The sequence below is a fragment of the Zeugodacus cucurbitae genome, chromosome 3 (genome assembly GCF_028554725.1).
Source record: "Zeugodacus cucurbitae isolate PBARC_wt_2022May chromosome 3, idZeuCucr1.2, whole genome shotgun sequence".
Taxonomy (NCBI): domain Eukaryota; kingdom Metazoa; phylum Arthropoda; class Insecta; order Diptera; family Tephritidae; genus Zeugodacus; species Zeugodacus cucurbitae.
This window is the reverse complement of record NC_071668.1, coordinates 69,935,343-69,957,915: the sequence shown is the minus strand read 5'-3', so window position 1 is coordinate 69,957,915 and position 22,573 is coordinate 69,935,343. Positions and strand designations below refer to the sequence as shown.

At 29.3% G+C, this 22,573-nt stretch overlaps 3 protein-coding genes across 4 annotated transcripts; 2 read left to right on the top strand and 1 right to left on the bottom strand.

Moving 5' to 3' along the window:
- The first annotated feature begins 133 nt into the window (after nucleotides 1-133).
- LOC105217900 (protein Aatf) lies at nucleotides 134-3,382 on the top strand. Its single transcript, XM_011193141.3, has 2 exons — nucleotides 134-1,673; nucleotides 1,762-3,382. The coding sequence occupies exons 1-2, from the start codon at nucleotides 238-240 to the stop codon at nucleotides 1,865-1,867; spliced, it is 1,542 nt and encodes a 513-aa protein (XP_011191443.2). The 5' UTR covers nucleotides 134-237; the 3' UTR covers nucleotides 1,868-3,382.
- An 896-nt stretch (nucleotides 3,383-4,278) lies between these two features.
- LOC105217899 (homer protein homolog 1) lies at nucleotides 4,279-7,737 on the bottom strand. The gene is given in 8 exon segments (XM_011193140.3): nucleotides 4,279-5,354; nucleotides 5,422-5,559; nucleotides 5,628-5,903; nucleotides 5,970-6,048; nucleotides 6,111-6,459; nucleotides 6,514-6,574; nucleotides 6,634-6,922; nucleotides 7,484-7,737. Coding segments are annotated over 8 exon segments (1,851 nt in total). The 5' UTR covers nucleotides 7,489-7,737; the 3' UTR covers nucleotides 4,279-4,700.
- Nucleotides 7,738-8,330: 593 nt separating this feature from the next.
- LOC105217898 (liprin-alpha-1) lies at nucleotides 8,331-17,650 on the top strand. 2 transcript variants are annotated; one of them, XM_011193139.3, is made up of 17 exons: nucleotides 8,331-8,519; nucleotides 9,323-9,599; nucleotides 9,657-9,758; nucleotides 9,841-10,080; nucleotides 10,150-10,221; nucleotides 10,289-10,375; nucleotides 10,435-10,602; nucleotides 10,707-10,826; nucleotides 10,892-11,020; nucleotides 11,257-12,192; nucleotides 12,320-12,531; nucleotides 12,598-13,002; nucleotides 13,059-13,261; nucleotides 13,345-13,452; nucleotides 13,517-13,836; nucleotides 13,902-14,018; nucleotides 15,740-17,650. In XM_011193139.3, exons 2-17 carry the CDS (start codon nucleotides 9,351-9,353, stop codon nucleotides 15,827-15,829), a joined length of 3,558 nt encoding a protein of 1,185 aa, XP_011191441.1. In that variant the 5' UTR covers nucleotides 8,331-8,519; nucleotides 9,323-9,350; the 3' UTR covers nucleotides 15,830-17,650. The 2 variants fall into 2 exon arrangements, with proteins under 2 accessions (XP_011191441.1, XP_011191440.1); XM_011193138.3 differs by having other exon boundaries at nucleotides 10,892-11,032; nucleotides 15,740-17,649.
- The last annotated feature ends 4,923 nt before the right edge of the window (nucleotides 17,651-22,573 follow it).

Sequence of the window (22,573 nt, the reverse complement as noted above, 5' to 3'; positions counted from 1 at the left end):
AAATAAATAACAAAATTAAAAACATTGTTATCGATTAATGATAAAGTTCGATACTCGTTTCAGTTCGTCATTTCTCTATACCAAAGCATGGCAACTCTGCGGCACAGACAACAAACAAACAGCTGATTGTAGTATTTCAGTTCAGTTTGCATGGTGCTTGTTTTTCATTCGTGTTTTTATTCAAATATAAACTAAATTAATAATATTATATTATAAATAAAACATACAATAAACAATATGCTACGGAAAAAGTCTACAAAAACCAAAACTGTGTCGGATAAAATATCTGATTTACTGGCACGCCGCGCCAACGTTGAAGATGATAGCAGCGATGAGCAAAATGAGGACCCACGTGTGGAGGAGGAATTCGATGAATACGATTTGCCCGATGCACGCACATCAGATATAAGGAAACGTAATGTAAAATTGTTGTCCGAGCAAAGCGCGCGTTATAGAGGAAAAATATCATCACGTAATGAATTCGAGGAGGAAGATGTAGCAGATTCTTCGGAGGGCGAAGAAAGTGGGGAAGAAGAAGAAGAAGATGATGATGATTATTCATCCGATGGCGATAATGATGAGGCGTTAGCAGCGTTCAGCAAAAAGTTGAATGGTGCAGCGAGTAAAACGAAAACAGTAGTGACAGCAGAGGATGACAGTGATGATGATATGAATGAAAGCACTAACTTCGAAAATGCGGAGGAAGATAGTGATGATGGTGATAATGATGATGCAGATGACGAAGAAGAAGAAGCAGACGGTGAAGGCGAGGATTACGAGGATAGTGATGATGAGGAGGGCATAGAGAGTAATGACGATGCTAGTGATGAAGAGAATGCAGACGGTACAGACATAATCGCTGAAACAAATCGTCAAGCTGAGGTGCAAAAAGGACAATGTGTACAAAATCAGCTACAAATTTGGGAGCGTTTATTAGAAATGCGTATACATACACAAAAAATTCTGAGCAAATCCAACCAACTGCCACCGCCAGATACACTCAAGGCACAACAGCAGAATAATGAAAAACTAAATAGCATATCGCAACAATCTGTTAATAGCGTTAGTAAATTACTTAGCACTTTGCTGCAACTACAAAATGCTTTCGATCAGCAATTTTCAGAACAACGCAATGCATTGAAGAAGTCGCTAAAACGCGCGCTACCCAAATATGATGCTGAAAATGATAATGCCGTACCAATTAAACGTTATGCTGAACACATTGATGTGCATTTCCAAGAATTTAAACCCTATCGCAATGCGGTACTGCTCAAGTGGGATGATCGTACAAAATTGCTAACACCCGGTGCTGGTGCTAAGAAAAAATCACTCACCGAAGATTATGACATAATACGCAAAATTGAGAATACCCTACAAAATCGCAGCACACTCATTGAGAAATCGCAAGCTTCGAAAGATGGTGATGAAGTTGCTACGGAAAATGAAGTGACTGAAAATGGTCATGTACAAAATGCACACAAGTCCAAACGAAATGTGGAACTTTATGACGATAGCGACTTTTATCATCAACAACTGCGCGAGCTAATCGAATATAAGAGCAACACATCGGTTAGTGCCAGTGAAGTAACACAACAGTACATGGAGTTGCAGAAGTTGCGGCAAAAAATGAAGAAAAAGGTCGACACACGCGCCAGTAAGGGACGCAAATTGCGGTAAGTTGAATAAAATTTTTGTTTTGTTTAAAAAAAAAATAATAAATAAATTTCACAAAAATATTAATTTAAAATTATTGCATTCCAGTTACACGGTGCATAATAAACTCATCAATTTCATGGCGCCAGACGACACATCAACTTGGACGGAAGAATCGAAAGAAGAATTATATAGATCATTATTTGCCGCTTAGTTTTCTAATAAGTGAAATAGTGTACTGTGTAAATAAAATAAACTGTGCCTGTGTAGAAAAATTAAAAAAAAGTTTTCTTTTTAAAATTAACTATGCCTTGTAGAAAAATTAAAAAAAAGCTGAAATTAACTGTGCCTGTGTTTAAAAAATGAAGAAAAACGCCTTTCTTCTCAATTTTTAGCACGTCTTACCAAAATTTGTTTTAAAGTAAAAAAAAACTAATTTTATATGCATATTTTTTTAGTTTTCTATTATTTATTTAATAAACATAGTCGTTGTGTCAAGTGTGCGCACAACTTGCAAATTGTCGGCAATATTATACATGTATTAATTATCCTCAATATTCAAGTGTCTTAGTGGTTTTGCAATGCCAAATTGTTATTATTATTATTATTTGAATTACTATACTCCAACCGTGAATTATTATGTATACTTTACCGCTTTCAGCAAACTATTTGCATTTCTGCTTCAAATGTGTTACAGTAGTTGTGTCAGTTATTATATTTTTTTGTGTTTTTGTAAAAATTATTGTATACTATTTTTATTGTTAGTTATGTAGGTAGGTATTTATAATGTATGTGTTCATAATTGGTGTAGAGTGTAGGTCGTAATTATGTTATTGTAGTATGGTACAGGAAGAACTTAAAACTTTTCTTATCCATGTCGAAAAGAAATTTGCAAGAAATAGAGCACCATGAGAGTTGTGACAACATTAACACTTAAATTTGCATACACAGCATTCCAGAAATAATTAGACCAATATTTTACTGCACTTTTACACTAATCTGAACTGTTTACAGTCCTGAAGTCCTCCGAATGCTTGTCAGTTATAACAAAAAATAATTATATGATCCCTAACAATTGTGTTTATTTTTGTTCATAGATAAAAAAAAACACCGCTGCTTATCCTGTGTGTGTGTGTTTTTACTACGCCCTTGCAGTTTCCCCAACTTTTAGATAAAAAGCACATTAGTATTTAGGTATCATTGTATGTATGTATTGTATATTGTTTTATTCAATTTAATATAGGTATTTTTATATTTAAATGGTATGTATGATTTGCGCATGTGTTTGTTATTATTATTATTTCATTAAATCAATTATTTTTTTATATACTTGTGTCACTATGTTATATGTTTGTATGTATGTATGTATGGTGTATATAGTTGGTTAATTATTAATGTTTATGTTTGTTATTGCTACAAGAGATTCAACGCAATTCATGGTTAGTGTGATGTATGCACTTCCTGCTGTTTGCTTCTTAATTTTATTATTCGAAGTTAGAAGTCTATCGTTTCGTGTAACCGTAAAATCATAGCCACACCTACATGGCTAACTACAGTTGCACACTGGTATTTATTTACTGGTTAAAATATAGCTATGTATTTATGTATATAAGTTATTTTTTCAGTTTTAGTACGGCTTTTCATGCATTTCACTTGGTTTTCGTTTCTACTCAGTTTTTTCTTTAAATTTTACTTTTACTATGCTATTTTCACTTGTATCTGTAATTATTTAGTAATAATACAAAAAAGTACAGCAAATACAAATAGTACTTAATATTTTTTTTTTTTTTGTTTTCGTATTTAGCAAACATTATCAATGTCGAAAGTTAACCACAATATCCATAGTTAGCATCAACGTCATTTTCAATTTTGAGTTTCATACATATGTACGTATTGTTTTATGGCGAAAAGTCATTTAATTATCATAGGTATACAAGTAAATTACGAATAAATTAAAACTTAACAAATACAATTACAATAGTTACACGCATATACAATACAAATATGTTTTAGATTTAATATATTTTAGTATATTTTATTTATGTTATGTTTTAATTCGATTTTTGCTTTACTAACCTTCCAATACACTGTGTTTGCTACAATGTTTTTTATTATTATTTTTTTTTTTAATTTTTCACTAGTTTTGTTGTTGCATATGCGTTTGTATACATGCATAATGAATGATTATTCAACTAATACAATATAAATATGTATGTAGTATAAACATAAAAAATATTTGTGGTACTCATAGTATTCGATTATATAAACAATACTTGATAAATTTTACTCACACTAGCTATGCGTTTAAGTTGTGTGTAAAAAGGAAATATCAAAATTTTAATTTTTAAAAATACATGTGCAGACTTTTTTCTTTTTTGTTATGCCAATTTTTGCAGTTGTCTCATTTAACAACTTTTGTCATTTTAAGCCTTTACATTTAATATTACACTTAACTGCACAGCTTTTGTCTAGCAATACTTTTTTTAATTAATGAGCAATAATACTTAATAAAAGCAATAATTACAGTAGCTGCCTGTAATAATAAAATAGCCGCAGCGTTCTTTCACATATGTGTAATAAAGTTAATAAGTTCACTAAAAATATTAACGGTTCATAAGTATAAGGTTTTTGCGAAGTCGCACTATACAATACACAAACATAACCGTTATATGAAATAATGAATTTGTAATTATGCTATATAATTTGCGCGTTACGTTATACACTCACATACCACTTGATTTTGTTTTTTTGTTAGACACAAAATTATTAAACACTTAAGAAACATTGCACAAATAAAAGAAAATGTGTAAATTAGACAAATAAACATGCTAAAAAAAATATGTAGATATATATGTCGGCATATAATGTTGATGATGATGTATGTATATGTGTTGTATGGTTATAAATTCTTAAATATTGGGCACAGGTTAACGGTCGTTGATTTATGTACGTTATTCCAGCAATTTTACGTTACCAGTTCACAAAACACAATTTCAAACATACGTCACTGTCAATTATATGATTTAAACCGCACATTTTCATTGTTGTTAATTATTGATGGAGTTTTTCAGTAGCAACGGTAAACCAGTTTTAGTTTTTGATTTTGAAACAAGTATAGTTGCAGTCTTGCCACCGGCACTTGTCGTTTGAGCGGCTACTTTATTGGGCGAAACAACAGCCGCAGCAGCAGCAGCAGCAGCGGCGGCAGAAACAGTAGCTGTTACTGGCAACGCAGCACCGCTTGTATTTGCAGTCACTGTACTTGTAGTTAAAGTCAATGTTGCTGTGCAACCGGTTACATAGTGTTGCATATTAGTAGCTGTGGCTATTTGTGTACTTCTGCTGGTTGCCACTTGCGTTTGACGTTGATGTAACTCTTGCAGCAGTACTGAATGCTTATTCATGGCGCGCAACACTTGTGGTCTAATTATTTTCTCACTATTGCCTGGTTGTTGCATATGCTGCTGCTGTTGTTGTTGTTGTTGTTGCTGTTGTTGTGTCATATGACTGGTAGTGTAAAATTTCTGTGTATCATCACATGTTTCGTTGAGAGATTGTAATTGTGAGTGAATTGATGTAATATTGGAGAGTGTGCTTTCGGTGTCACCACCAACACCACCGCTGCTGCCACCCGTACCCGAAGCACCGTATTTTCTAATCGTAATCGTTTGTTGTTGTAATTGTTGTTCTACACCTGAAACCTGAAAACAAAAACAAAAAAATAATAATTTAAAATAATGTTATACAACTGTAGCAACTCTGTATTACCTTCTTGTAATAGCCCACATCTTTATCTCAAGTGCTTTTAGCTGGATGTATGATATTTTCCATGTCTTTTTGTACACTAAATAGTTCCGTTAAGTTTTTGGAGAATAGTACATTCAATTCGCTTAACTTCGCCATTTGCTAAGTGTGAAAATAAATTTATCAGTAAACACATTACACTTTACACACATTATACAGCATTATCTTACATTGTGATCAAGACTTTTATCGCGCAGACTCATATTTGCCGCTTTTAATTCGATCTCTTGGCTCATTAGTTCGTTTTGTAGTGATTCGATGCGTCCTTTCAATAAACCAATTTCACGTCGTAAATCTTCGGCAATCTCACCACCACCAGCAGCACCAGCAACAACGCCACCACCACCGCTTACACGTATTACTTCCAAATCACGTTTTAATCGTATATTTTCCTCCTTATAGGTGTGCAATTGACGCTTCCATTCGTCCACATTGGCGGTTGATTCCTGTGTGTTAAGTGGAGTAACATTTTAAAACTTAAAAATATCGATTTTAAATAAATATGAATTTACCTGCAATGCGCTTGTCAGGCGTATATTATTATTTTTCAATGTGGCCAGTTCAATTTCCCATTTCTTGGCATTGGCGCAACTGAAATAGCACAATTATATAGGTATTACACAATTATTTACATACACTTATTTTCTTCATACCTTTGTGCTAGTGCCATTTTAAGTCGTTCATTCTCATATTTCAGTTGCTGCTCCCCAGTAGCGCCGGCACTTCCGCCTGTGTGTACACCTACAATACTGCCACTTGAGGAGACTGTTACCGCCGTTGGTGCAGGTGATGGAGAGGCACCTGCGGACAACTCTTGTTTAATTTCCGCTGCTGGCAATAGTTTATGCGATGGACTATCCGGATTTGCATTTTGTGTATTCGTATTTGACATATTTGGCGGTTCAACTGTGTGTGGGTCTATGGCGGTATTATCGTTTTGCTGCATACGCGAAGATATGGGCGATGTATTAGCAGACGTTGTGGGCGTAACTACTGTTGAACCTGTGATTATGGTAATTAATAATGCTGACGCTGTTATAATACTGACACACTTACCATTCGCAGCTTTTATTGCATTCTTTGTTGCTTCCTTCACCTCTTGAAACTTTTCCACAAACTGTAATATATTTTTAAATAAAAATTAACATGTATTCAAAGTTATCTAATGCGACTTACTTTTGTTAATTCGGCTTCCGAAGCAAATCCTAAGCCATAAACTGTATTAGCGCGCACATCGCTCCATTGTCCGAATTTCTGTGATGTTTGCGTAAATGTCATATTGGGTGTTATTGTGGAGTTGATTACGGCTTTAGTACCTTCCACACTGATGATACGGTAAAGGTTGCGGGACGAATCATAAAAGAAGCTCACATTGACCGCTTTCATACTTGCTGTAATCCATGTGCGCTTCGTTTTCGGATCAATGTGGAAGACATGAGCCTGGCAGGTGAAAATCGGTTGTTCGCTAAAAACAAGTACGTCATATTAATTTTAAGACAATAGTTAATACATATCATAGCTACAGTTTTACTGTCATAAAAACTTGAAATTACTCTCAACTCCATTAAATATTCCATTACTATTATATTAGGTAGTACATATAGTTGCTATACCATTGTTGTAATGGCAGTGCATATGCATAATTTCAAACAGCTTAATTAACTACAACTGCTTTAACTAAGCGCAAGTATGAAATCCCATAGCGACTTCCGCCCCTAAAGTCACATTTTTTATAGTTTTAATAGCAACTGCAGCAAAGTGTTTGACACACAAATTTTGGTTCGTTTAAGAATATTTTTCTTCCGTCAAATTCGAAACTACGCTTTATGCATAATAATTTAAATTTTTCTATATATTAATTTCCAATTGAGGTCTGGGCTACTCAATATTGGCCAACCACGGGCGGGGACACTTTTGCAAATGTAGCGAACACATTCGATATAGCACTTTTCAATTATATTACACAACACATTGATACTTTTATATAAAATATGTTAACTTGTTTTAAATATTTCCTAATATTTACCCCATTTTCTTTGTTTGGTCGTGAAAACTCCGGCTTTTTCAGCTTTTTGCAAAAAATTTCTCGGTTTCGATTTTTCCAATTACTCTAGTGTTGGTGTCAAACAATTACAGTGCTGCCAGATTGTTTGTCGAGTACTGTTATAACGATTTCAATGCCAAAACGGTACATTATTTGGTTTTTATAACAGTGATATGCAAGACAATTATTTATTTGACTTCTTGGTTAGAAACTTTTAATTAACTTCAGGAATATAATTACACGAATGATTTTTCCCATAACTGTATATATAAATTATATTAAATAAAAAGTATAATTTTATTAAAAGAATTTGTACTACATTAAACACTTTTAATGTACCAGAAATTATGTGTATTTATAATTATAATTGTAATGCTGGTCGCACTTTCCATAGGATTATATTAAAGTTAATTTAATAGTTTCTATTAATATATAATTTTAACATCAAAATATAAGAAAATAATTTAATGATTTTGAAAATGCACCTGTGCAAATATCATCGATAACAATTTTCCAATAGATAGTTGGAACTGACATTGATTATCACCTTCTAATTGGAATGTTAGAGTTATCAATTGTGTGCCATTAACAGGGTTGCGAAGGAACTTAAACAATGTAAACAAAACTATTTTGCAACTAATATATTACGTAAGCAATGTAAATTTACGATGCGCTCAAAAATAACAAAAGCTGCAATCAAAAATTTTTATAAAATATTGATTAAGTTTACGTTTTCATTTAAAATTTTACTTACAATTTGCATTTGACAAGTACCATACACTTCATTACAACACTGCTGTACATTGCTGCTGAAACACTGATGTGTACTGTGTGTACCCATTTGTCAATTTTTCGCAACGGCACAGCAAAGATAGCGACAGTGGTTCTTATACAATTTTTATGATAATTGTAACAATAATCCTTACTTGAAAGTAATTGGAAAATTGTGAAAAACGTGCAAACGCTGCTTGGTATAAGCGCAAAAGGTTCCATGCAGCGAGGGAAACGTACAGATTGGGCAAGTTGAAGCATAAGCGGTAGCAACCAACACTACCTACACATATGACTTCAGGCCGCTGATAGGAATTTTAGGGCTTGGACAGTACTGCTGCCAATAGGAATTCTGAAGCCTACAAACTATTTTAGTTAATACGTTTAAATTTATTGTAAATAAGGCGGTGAGAATATCAATAACTACAAGTTTTAACAGAAAATCTGAACAGGCTTTACAACGCCCATGTATGTAGACGATTAAGGGATGCTCATGCTTGTTATCTGTGACAGTAGGACTTCCAATAGGAAATATCGGTAGGGTAATAATGGTGTTGATTATATTGTATCGATGGAGCAGGAGCCGAGATTTTTTCTTGTGTATTAAATATGTGAGAAATGTGTTGGTTTGCGGCGACAACGAAATATCAAGGCATCCAAATGTGTAAAGTGAAATGGGCGTAGTGCCAACCATAATGTGTTTGACCAACGTATGCTAATTGGAGAGAGTCTATGCAACGAAAACTTGCTACATGAAGATATGCTGCAAGTAAAAATAAACTGCAATCTCAAAAAAATATATATTATTTTCTCATTTTAATATGCACTTGTTTAGTGTGGAATTTACACAAGCACTAATCTTTAATATGTCAAAATTGCTGGTCACTTAACATGACATCAACATAGTACTATATTTATGAGTGTTTGTTGTTGTTATGATGAAACAACAAAAACACTACTTATCATAGTTTATTGACCTTACTGAAAGTGGTATTAAAATCCTTACATATGTAGCTAATTAATATCGTTTAAATTCACTACTCCCTACAGCTTTTGTGCGTGTGAGTGAGAAATTAAAATGTGGAATATGATGTGCGACGTAATGCCAACAATTTCGGAGGACAGTATCTCCCAGAGATCCTCACAATTCAGCGGCGAAGATGCCAACTTTGAACAGCTTATGGTGTCCATGTTGGACGAGCGTGACAAGCTTATGGACAGCTTGCGCGAAGCACAGGAGCGGCTCAGTGAAACAGAAGTGAAATTACACGATGTGGAAAAGGAGCGCGATAGTTTACAGCGGCAGATAAATGCCAACTTACCTCAAGTAAAATGAAATTTATACTTTTCTGAACTATAATTTAAATGTTAAAAATAATTTTAGGAATTCGCAACTTTAACTAAAGAACTAACGCAAGCGCGAGAAACGTTATTGGAACGTGATGAGGAAATTGGCGAACTTAAAGCTGAACGCAACAATACTCGAGTATTTGTTATTAATTTTTTTTATATAATTATTTCATTTTAATATTGTATTAATTTATGTATTTTTTTCTATATGTAACCAGTTACTTTTGGAGCATTTAGAATGCTTAGTCGCACGCCATGAACGTTCCTTGCGTATGACAGTCGTTAAACGACAAGCTGCCGCGCAAAGTGGCGTCTCCAGTGAGGTGGAAGTGTTAAAAGCATTAAAGAGTCTATTCGAACATCATAAAGCTTTAGATGAAAAAGTACGCGAACGTCTGCGCTTATCAATCGAAAAGAATAATTCACTTGAAGAGGAATTAAATACAACCAAAGAAGAGGTATGTAATTTTTTTGGTTTATTATGCCTTTTATATATATTTATTATTATTATTGTTTTTTTTTTTTAGCTTCAACAATATAAAACTGGTGCAATACAAGCCAATCGTGAAGCTAGCAATGAAAATGGTGTGAATGAGAAGGTAAATTTACATGTTTAATTGCTGCACAAAGCTTTCAACTTTATTATATATGTTTATGTTGCATTAGGTCGGCAGTGGCCTTAACGGTGAATCGAATGAGGCGAACGATTATGCTGCGAAAACGCATGAGCTGCAAACTATAATCGAGAAACAAGTAAAACCTTTCATAAACGCAGTAAATGTTGTGTTGCTAATACTTTTTATACCCCATAGACTGCAGAGCTATCGCAATGGCAGCGGCGTGTGTCTGATTTGAATAGTAAAATTTCCGAAATCGAGGAGAATTTAAGTAGAACACAAAAGGAGCTGTGCAAGTCACAAGAACAATGTTCGAAATTACAAAGAGATTTGAGAGAAAATGTTGCACAAAAGGAGGATCAGGTTGGTGAAATTTGAAGATTTAAAAAAAAATCACGAAAAAAATTCAAAAAAAAAAAATTATTAATATAACCTCACAAATTTTTCAAATTTGTAAATGTCCACAGGAGGAACGTATCGCCACATTGGAGAAACGTTATTTAAATGCTCAACGTGAATCGACATCTTTGCATGACTTGAATGAGAAACTCGAACAAGAATTGCGTCATAAAGAAGCACAAATTAAGGTAAGCCAATGCCTACTTACAACCACTTGATTAATTACAAGCAAAAAACTACAATTTAATTACAGTTACACGAGGAGAAGATTTGCGCAATCGAAGAAAAGTTGGAGCTATCTGAACAAAAGTTGGCGCAGCAGGCTAAATTACAGCCTGATATGGAAGAACAGCTTAAAGCACGCATGGAAGCTTTGACAAAGGTAGGAAATAAGGTATGCGCGATTGAATTTCTTACAAATGTGATGTGATGTGTAGTACGTACATATGTAGCCGGCGTTTGTATGTTTGTGAGACGCTTGATTTTTGTTTTTTTTTTTCGTTCGGTATGTAGTTTCCCATATTTTGAATTTCTGTCCCGTTGTTTATGTCTTGCCCTCCTTAAAGCTTGTCTATTACAATTAATTCGCGTTTGGCATTTTTTTCTCTCAATTTATAGGCACAAGAACGCCATGGTTCAGCAGAAGATCGCATACAGCGTTTAGAGGCAAATTTGGAAGAGAAAAATGCAGAGGTTTTAAGACTGAACCAAAGATTAAAAATGAACGAGGAGCACAATTTACGGTTGTCGTCCACCGTGGACAAATTGCTATCCGAATCGAATGAACGTTTGCAAGTGCATTTGAAGGAACGCATGCATGCGCTCGATGAGAAGAACACGCTCTCACAGGAATTGGAGAAGGCGCGTAAAATGGCCGAGGAGCTACACCATCAGAAGGGTGAAATCATGAAGGAATTGTCGAAAACGCGCCTCGAAATTGAGAATTTCAAACGCCAATTGCTACAGCAAGAGATCGCCTACAATATACAACAAACGGAGGCGCTTACACGCAGTCTCTCGCCCAGCAGCGCCGTCGATGGTGGTGCCTTCTCGCGCAGCACTTCGCACGCCAGTTTCGATACGCATTCGTTACGTCGCAGCAAGTCACGCATGCAAGAGGAGGCGAATATTGCGCGCTCCATGGCCGAGCAAGAGTGGGAGAATCTGCAACAGGCGCATGCACAACAAGCCTACGAAATGTCTGCTGCTGTAGCAGCTGCAGCCGCCGCCGAATGTGAGGATAGTGAGGCCGCTGCGGCGGCCGCCATGTATGCCGCCTCCGATATAATGTCGCCCTCGGGACATGCGGATGCACAAACGCTGGCAATGATGTTGCAAGAGCAACTGGACGCCATCAATAATGAGATACGTTTAATACAAGAGGAGAAGCAGTCGACAGAGGCGCGTGCCGAAGAGTTGGAATCGCGTGTGGGCAGCTTGGAACATGTGAATTTGTTGGCGCGCGGTCGCTCGATGGACCGACAAAGCCCACCGATGAGCGGGCGCAGCACACCAAACAGTCCCAACAGAGATTTCCTACAGAAATATCACACGGTAAGCGGTGTTGATTTTAAAATTTATTTTCAAAATTAAAAAAATATTTTCAATATTTAAAAAATATTTTCAAAATTAAAAAAATATGTATTTCCAATATTTAAAAAACATTTTTTTTTTTCAACAGTTAAATTTACCCGTTTTGTCGAGTGATATGTCGCGCGATGACATACACGGCATGTCCACCACAGGCGATTCAAGTTCGGGTGGTGCCGCCTCACCGCTCACCGCACGTTCTATGCGTCTTGAACGTGTTGCGCAGGCTTTGGCACACAGCCAGGAGGAGTTGCGGCGGCGTTCGGTTGGCATCTCACCAAATCAAGCTGTCGACCACACAAGGTGAGCCCACACGTTGTATTTAAATATGATTTTCAATTAAATAATTTTTTATGCTCCACATTACAGCCACGTGGCTTTGCCGCAACTTAGTAACTATGGTCTGTCGCCGCTGAGTTCGCGGTATGGCAGTCAGGAATCACTCAGTCGCCACTACAATACAATGGGCTCAATGACAATGCTGCAGACACCCACCACTAGCGTAGGACGTGATGTCGCTTCGGCGGTGCAAAAGAAGAAGGGCATCAAATCGAGTTTGGGACGTTTCTTCAGCAAGAAAGACAAGGTGAAAGGCGTTAAGGATACGCTGCCCGACGGTTCGACCAGCATGATGTCCATTGGCAATCTGTCAATTGGGCTGAGTGAGGGCGAGTCGAATTATGATGTTATGAGTGTGACTGGTGGTATGGTGCCGCGCATGAGCAGCATGCCAGGTTCGAAAATATCCTCGGTTGATTATGGGCGACAGAAGAAGTAAGCCTGATATTAATTGAAGAAATTTATAATTAATTATTATTTTTTTCTTGCAGGGATCATGACTATAGAAATGACTTGCTGGGTGAGGCGATGAAAGCCGGTACACCGTTTGCGTTATGGAATGGACCAACCATTGTTGCCTGGTTGGAGCTGTGGGTGGGCATGCCTGCATGGTATGTGGCCGCGTGCAGAGCTAACGTGAAATCGGGTGCCATTATGAGCGCGTTGAGTGACACGGAGATACAGCGCGAGATTGGTGCGTCGCGTGTTTGTTTGAATTTAAATTTTTTTCTTAAATTTGTGTTATTAATAATTTGATATTTATGCTATTTAATGCAGGCATAAGCAATCCACTGCATAGACTTAAATTACGCCTTGCCATACAGGAAATGGTTTCATTGACTTCGCCATCAGCGCCTCAAACGTCACGTACAACGTTGGCTTTTGGTTAGTTAAATTAATTTTTATTTACTTTTGTCACTTTTAAATTAATTCTTTAATATATAAACAGGTGATATGAATCACGAGTGGATCGGCAACTATTGGCTGCTCGGTCTCGGCCTCCCGCAATATCGCACTACATTTATGGAGTGTTTGGTCGATGCGCGCATGTTGGATCATCTAACGAAAAAAGATTTGCGCGGTCAACTCAAAATGGTGGATAGCTTCCATCGTACTAGTCTGCAATATGGCATTTCGTGTTTGAAACGGCTCAACTATGATCGCAGTGAGCTCGAGCATAGGCGTAAAATGTCGGAAAATGGCTTATGCGATGTGCTAGTTTGGAGCAATGATCGCGTTATACGTTGGGTGTGCAGTATTGGCTTGAAGGTGCGCGCCATTTAATCTGTTAATTCATTACACTATTTAATTTTTTTTGTATTTATGATTTGCAGGAATATGCAAATAATTTACTAGAATCCGGCGTGCATGGCGCGCTACTTGCTTTAGATGAGGGTTTCGACTCAAATGCAATGGCATTGGCATTACAAATACCAACGCAAAACGCACAAGTAAGTGTACAGCAACTAATTTTTAAGATTTTAGATCTAATTTGTATTAATATTAATTTATAATTTCTCTATATTTTTTACATAATTTTTATATATTTTTTATAAATTTTTAATATTTTTACATAATTTTTATATATTTTTTATATATATTTTTAATATATTTTTTACATAATTTTTATATACTTTTTATAAATTTTTTATATATTTATTATATATTTTTTATATGTACATATTTTAGAAGTTTTTTTGTATATTTTTTATAAAAGATTTTATATATTTTGTATAAATTTTTTATATATTTTTTTTTACATAATTTTTATATATTATTTATTTTTTATAATTTTGTATGTATTTTTTTTTTATTTTTATATATTTTTGTATACATTTTTTATAAATTATTTATTTTTTATGATTTTTTATGTATTTATTTTATAAATTTTTTTATATTTTTTATAAATTATTTATTTTTTATGTATTTTTTTATAAATTTTTGTATACATTTTTTATATACAATTTTAACATAATTTTTATATATTTTTTATATATATTTTTATATATCTTTTACATAATTTTTATACATTTTTTATATATTTTATTATATATTTTTTAAATAATTTTTATATAAATTTTAATTTTTTTATTTTTTATTATTTTTTATGTATTTTTTTATAAATTTTTGTATATCTTTTACATAATTTTTATAAATTTTTTATATATTTTATTATATACTTTTTATAATTTTTTTTATTTTTTATAATTTTTTATGTATTTTTTTATAAATTTTTGTATAAATTTTTTGTATACAATTTTTTTATAAATTATTTATTTATTTTTTATAATTTTTTTATGTATTTTTTTTATAAATTTTTATATATTTTTTATAAATTATTTATTTTTTATGAATTTATGTATTTTTTATATATATTTTTATATATCTTTTACATAATTTTTATACATTTTTTATAAATTTTATTATATATTTTTTAAATAATTTTTATATACTTTTTATAAATTATTTATTTATTTTTTATAATTTTTTATGTATTTTTTTATAAATTTTTGTATAAATTTTTTGTATACAATTTTTTTATAAATTATTTATTTATTTTTTATACTTTTTTTAAGTATTTTTTTTATAAATTTTTATATATTTTTTATAAATTATTTATTTTTTATAATGTTTTATGTATTTTTTTCGAAATTTTAAAATATTTTTTACATAGTTTTTATATATTTTGTATACATTTTTTATGTATATTTTTTACATAATTTTTATATATTTTTTATAAATTATTTATTTTTTATAATTTTTTATATATTTTTATTATAATGTTTTTTTTTATAATGTTTTATGTATTTTTTTCGAAATTTTAAAATATTTTTTACATAGTTTTTATATATTTTGTATACATTTTTTATGTATATTTTTTACATAATTTTTATATATTTTTTATAAATTATTTATTTTTTATAATTTTTTATATATTTTTATAATTTTTTTAAATATTTTTTATAAATTTTTATATATTTTTTACATAAGTTTAATACATTTTTATATATTTTTTACATAAGTTTTATATACATTCTTTATATTTTTTTTTATAATTTTTTTATATATTTTTTTATAAATTAAAAAAAATGTATTCTTTATATATTTTAATAAATGTTTTATAAATTTTTTATATATAATATTTATATTTTTTCTTCTTTCCTTTCTCCAGGCGCGCCACACTTTAGATAAAGAATTTAATAATTTGCTGCAAATCGCCACAGATCGAAGGCCGGAAAACGAACAGCATACTAATTCTTGATCCAGCTACGGTTTTGCGGCCGATATGGCTGAGGAATAAAACAGTAAAAATACCAAACACTAAACACAACAGCAGCAATAGAAACAGAACAACAAACAAAGTCGCCCGGGTTGCCCGAAACCCCCGTTTGGGCCAAAGCAAGAAAAATAAATTGCATTCATGCATATACGCCGCTAAACGCTGGATAAATAATAAAATGCAGAAAAAAACAAACAAACAAATTATAACATAATTCGTACACATTCACTCGACATATAACAGCATAAATTATTTGACAAAGTCATGTGTTGCAGTTATATCTATATATATATATACATATGTATATTGTGAGCAATGCGCCTAAATGTATTTGGTATTAATATTTCATTTAAGTGCGCTAACTAACATTTGACTTAAAACTATAAATTACATACTTACATACACACAATACTTATAATAAGTATGCGCATGAAAATCACATTCAAACAAACAACAACAAAAAAAAATGAAAAATTATAAATGAAAAGCCACAACTAACAACACGGTTGAAGGAGAAATTTATACAACTAAATATTTTGCGCGCAAGTTCAATAAGCGCCGATGCAAAGTGCATGAAAAGTTAGCAATAAGCGCGCATAATTATTATTTGCGTTACCCCAAATATACATACATACATACAGTGTACGTGAATGCGAAAATTTTTTGTTACAAAAAAAAAATCGATTTAATTTTAGGACTAAAGTCACTTAAAATGCAATATAATTCCTTATTTAATTCCTTTAAGTATTTATTTTGTTACTACGCTCTTTAAACGCTCATAATTTCACAATATCATTGTATTACTGTTTCTTAAAACAAGCACACGTGTACTAAATAGTGCATAAAACAATAAAAAATTATATTTTTGCAAAAAAAAAAATATTTGTAAAAATTAAATTTACACTTAACAATACAACTTAGTTGACATTTTTCACACACACACACAGTTATTATTGAAATTAAAATTACGTTTATTAACTAATTCTATATTATTTATATAGCAGTTAGTACCAAAAAAAAAAAAACACACAACAAATGAACAGTATTTTGCAGTTTTATAAGATAAAGTGAAAATGAAATTGAAATTAAATTTAAATAAAAAAAGAAAAACACCAAAATAAAAACAAAAAAATACCAATCAAACACACATATACAAACCTACACTTGAAGGCAGCATACTCCAGCCTTTTTTTTACTGCTCAGTGAACGCGAAATTGCACAATCGTGAAAAGAGACATTAAAATGCCTATGAAAAAGCTACAAATCTGCAGCATTATATGTATTATATTTAACTGCTTCCAAAAACTTGCTAAACAACTAGCATAACTGTTTCAATACACATCTAAAACAAAATCTATATACATACATACATATATATATCTACATATATATTTCTTTATATATATATGTATATTTATATATATATATTTGCGCAAAATACTTGCATGTACGAACAAATGTCGCATACCATACCAAATAGAACAATTAATTCCCGCTCTGCTCTGCTTCAAAAACACTTAAGTACAATTTACAAATTTACTTTATCGCCCCGCGCCACCCAAATGTTGCATCAATATACAAACAGTGTGTTCCATGCAAGAGTTCCTCTATTCTAAATAAGCTTAAAGAAACAATAAACCGCAATTGTATATTATTCTAGACAATGTGTGTCGTTTCATTGTACTATGTGTACTTAGTAACTTTTTACAAAAACAAAAACTAATAAATAAAAATTAATATAACTCTAATATAAAAAAAAATTAAATAAATAAATAAAATCTGTATTAAATATATATTAACTAAACAATTGGCAGCAATAATCTAATGCATGTGTCATTGAGTTCTATATTTTCTAAGAGTTGTCTCATGTTTTTTTTTTATAACTTATTTTGTTTTCAGCAGGTTTTTTTTTAATGTAACTTAACTATTCAACTATTCTAAATAATATTAGAATGCTAGTACATACTATTTTTTTATTTATTTATTATTAATTGTTTAATTTAATAATTATTTTTTCCGTTTATTTTTTTTTTAATTTTATTTTAAAGAATTTTAATTTTTTTTTCTTTTTTTTAATTTTCATTTTAAAGTTTTTTAATTATTTTTTTCAGTATCTTTTTTCTTTTTTTTTAATATTTTTTGTTTTTAAGTTGAAAATTACTTTTATGTTTCTTGATATATTTTCCCAGTTTTATTTTAAAACATGCTATTTTTTCTGTAAATTTTTCGTTCTTAAAGAATGGTAATACAATTAACTTACTTTCTTATTCATTAATTTTTATTTATTTAAAGTTTTCTTATTATTTATTTAAATTATAGATAATTATTTATATTTTTTGTTTAAATTGTGATGAAATAATGATGATAAAAAATAAGATTATACGTTTTTTGAGTTCTTTAAAATACCGTTTAAAAAATTATTTACATTTTCTTGCAATCATGAAATTGTTTTATAATAAAAAATTATTTTTTTTTATCGTTTGATTTTTTTAATTGCTTATTGGTTTCTTCCTTACTTTTTTATAAGTCCTTTAATTAATTTTTTTTAATTTCTGTATCTCTATTTTTTATATTTATCTTATATATTTTTTTTATTTTTTCACTTTTACTACTTTTTACTTTTTTATAATAAAAAATAATAAATATTGTTTTTAAATTCGATTTTTTTAATTACTAGTGAGTTTCTCCCTTATTTTTTTTTCATTTTTATTCTCAAAGTTTATAAATAAACCTATTTAATTTTCCTTTTTTTATTTATATTTTCCTAAAAAAATATATAAATTTATTTTTATAATAATTTTAATATAATATAAATTTATATAATTGTTTATGATCATTTACAATTTTTAAATTAACTACTTTTTACTTTTTTATAATAAAAAATAATAAAAATTGTTTCAAAATTCGATTTTTTTAATCACTAGTGAGTTTATCTCTTATTTTTTAATTTTTATTCTCTAAGTTTATACATATATACTTTAATTTGCTTTTATTAAAATTATTTCTAAAATATCTCCATTTACATTTACAATTTTTCAACATATTTGTTATTACATATATACTATATTACTATTTAACATATTGATACTAATTAATATTTTGTATGCATACTTTTTTAATATTTTCTGTAATATTTTATTTTTTTTAAGTTCTTTATATTATTATTTTCAATTTCATTTTCAATATAATTTTTTTAATTTCTTTTTATTTTTTTTTATATTTTTTTGTAATTTTTTTTAACTATTATTAATTTATATATATTTTTCATTACAATTTTTCAACGCATACCCATTCGAAACGGCACCATTGTTAATTTTCGTCTGCATTCAAGATCAAAAACTGGATTTCATTACTTAGTTTTTTTTACCAATCATTGAGTTTGATTTTGATCTAATTCACTTGACTTGCTAACTTGCGGCCTACATACACATTGTACATGTATTATGAATTTATATGAATTGATTGCTGTTGTATTGCATTAGCGTATATCTAGATATATTTCATGAAAACTTAAGTGCATACACATTTACACTTGAAAATATTACAATAAAAAGAAGAATATTAGAATGAAAATGAACTACATAATGAAATTAAATACATGCATATATTCTCGTACAACATGATTTAGGCCATGTACAATGACGCATACAATACAAACTATACAACATACATACATATATACAAGTATATACAAACATTTAAAAAATATTGAATTTCAACAAATGGTAAATTACGATATGCATACATGTCTCCGCATGTATGTATGTATGCATATGGAAATAAGTAACGCATTCATAAATGTAACCATTGACTAACTTATAAAATTACCGTGCGAAATTACGTTGAAGAAAACAAAAAACCGAAAAAAATCGTAAAATTAAACCAAATTTAATTCAAATTGAAATGTGAAAAATGTGGCAGAAAGCAGAGATAAACAAAAAAAAACACAAAAACTATTGAAATTAAAAAGCTTTAAAGGCACTACTTAACTATGATTAATTTAATAAAGAAAAAAGAATATAACCATTCGTTTACTGTATTCCCTTTATAATACGAATTAAAAACGAGAAAAGAACAAAAAAAAACAAAAACAAATAGGAAAAATGTGAACCGCTAAAAAATAATAAAAATACAACTAAATATATGATAAAATGGAAAATTGAGAATTTTTGCCGTATGTATTACAATGAACAATTTTATACAGTGTAAACATTTTCATATTTATACATAATACATACAGTTATTTAAGCGAAATCGAGTGTGGCACAAAAACGTATACATATATACATACATAAGTATATTTATATAACTGTGTGTCAGCATTGCTGCAAATATTGAGCTAATGTTTAAGCAATTTTTCGCAAATAGTTTCAATATTTCAAAGTATTCAATATTTTTCACTAGGCAATAGTATACAAATGTTACAACAAATTACTTTAAATAGTTTATTTAAAATATTAATAATAATAATAGTATATTTATAAAAAAAAAGAGATACACATGGCATATGACTAGCGCAAAGGCACTCCTTATTGTATTTAATAGTTATTTTGGAGCTCTGCAGTACTAAAATTATTAATTTTTATGATTCAGCTATTTGATATTTAGAAAGTGAAAAAAAAAATATTTAGAAAATGTTTATTAAATTTTATTGAACATGCAAGGGAAATTTTGGTTAAACATTAAATTTTAATAAATTCACAAGGGATAATTTGATCGGTTACGATTTTATTAAGAAAAAAATGTCGTGTGCAATTGAACTTATTTTTTTTAACAATAAGTTTGTTATTTTTATTATTTTGGAGGCGTAATCGAGTCACAACTCTTAATGTTTGTATTTTCGGTTAAACCAAAAATTTTGAAAGATACTTTCAAAAAATTTATTAAATGAAAAGAAAAATAAAATGTCTTTAAATTAAAAACCAAATTATTAAAAAAATTCAAAAGCAAATTATTAAAAAAAATTAAAAAACAAATTATTAAAAAAATAATACTAAAAATTAAAAAAAAATTTATTAACTATTTAATTTTTTAAGTATTTATTGTCGGGAAAAACAGTGCGTTAAAACATATTTCATAAATTATTAAAAATATATACAAAATTTCAAGATTTAATATTGAAAAAAATTATTATTTAATTTAACAAAAAAATATTAATTAAATTTTTTTTAGTTTTGTTTATTTTTAATTTCTGTATATTTTTCTATTTATATTTTGTATTATATTTTTAAATTTTATTGTTTTTGCGATTCCTGTTATTGAACATATGTAAGTAAAAAAATGTTTTTTTTTTTTTAATTTTGTTTATAAATTATTAAAAATATATACAAAATTTCAAGAATTAACATAAAAAATAATACATATTTTTTTAATTTTGTTTATTTTGATTTTTTGTATATTTTTCTATATAAATATATGTATTATATTTTTAATTTTTTTTTGCAAGTCCTGTTATTGACCATATGTAAAAAAAAGGTTTTTTTTTATTTTTGTTTATTGATTTAAATTTACAAGTTATTTGCTTATTGAAAATCATTAAAAAATATTTTTTATAATTTAATTTAAACTGATTTTTATATAATAAAAATTTAATTCATTTGGTTTACAAAAGTTGTGACGATGCCAACTTGAATTTTTTTCAAAATTAATTTTTAATAAAATATACCAGCGGTCTCGATAAATCTTTATTTTTTTGCAAAGCATTTAAAACAAAAATTATCGAAAAAAGAGAAGAAAAAACAAAAACATATTAATATTTTTGTTTATAAAATTATTTGAAATTTTTTTTAAGTTTTTTTTTTAACAAAATCTAATTTATTTTACTTTGTTTACTAACTTTCGTTTTTATCAAACCATTTGATTTAAAATAAAAAGAAAATTTCGGAAGATTAATATATAAAAAAATATTCAAGTGGTCTTAATAAATATTTATATTTAAACATTTTTTTGCAAGCTTTTTGAAACAAAAATTATTCAAAAAAGGGAACAAAAAAGCTATATGTTTCTGTTTATACAATTATATGATTTTTTCATAAAATGTTTTGTTTTAAAAAATTGTATACACAATTATTAGAAAAAAAAATTTTTTTAAATATTTTTTTTTAATAAGTAAATTACGTTAATATTTTCTTAAGAAGTTACATATACATATACAATGGCTTAAAAAACTATTTTGTATACTATTTTTTTGTTTTGAAAATTTTATACACATTTATAATTTTATAAAAAATTCTTCAAGAATTATTTTTATTTACTACAAATTCTGTTTATATTTTCTTAAGGAGATACATAATATATTTTGTTTAAAAAATTATTAATTTTTATAATAATAGAGTTTAAAATTTAGAAAAAACTTTATGCCTAAAATCTTGCACAATTAACTCCAAGGGTGTTTTTGTATATAGTCTATGCCATTATAAAGCCTTAGAAATTTATATATATGTATATTAAATAAAAATAATTGGTTGTTATTTTGTTTTAAGATGTTTTTTTGTATAAATTTATATTTTTATATTGTAGCAGCTTTTTTTTTAATTTTCAACAAATTACTAATTTATTGCCATTTCCATTTAGGTTTTCGCTATAAACAAAGCAAAGCATATTCTTCTTCATTATTAAATACCGTTATTTATTATGTTATTTTATTTTTATTATTAAATACCGTTATTATTATGGTATATACGTATTTAACGGGTTTTGGAACTTGCATACAGTATACTTCGGCTT

Bases quoted from the DNA above. Each gene is read 5' to 3' on its own strand.
- LOC105217900 (XM_011193141.3), top strand. From the start codon at position 238: ATGCTACGGAAAAAGTCTACAAAAACCAAAACTGTGTCGGATAAAATA. The intron at 1,674-1,761 runs GTAAGTTGAATA...ATTGCATTCCAG, and splicing joins AGTAAGGGACGCAAATTGCG to TTACACGGTGCATAATAAAC.
- LOC105217898 (XM_011193138.3), top strand. From the start codon at position 9,351: ATGTGGAATATGATGTGCGACGTAATGCCAACAATTTCGGAGGACAGT. The intron at 10,081-10,149 runs GTATGTAATTTT...TTTTTTTTTTAG, and splicing joins TAAATACAACCAAAGAAGAG to CTTCAACAATATAAAACTGG. The intron at 12,532-12,597 runs GTGAGCCCACAC...TCCACATTACAG, and splicing joins CAAGCTGTCGACCACACAAG to CCACGTGGCTTTGCCGCAAC.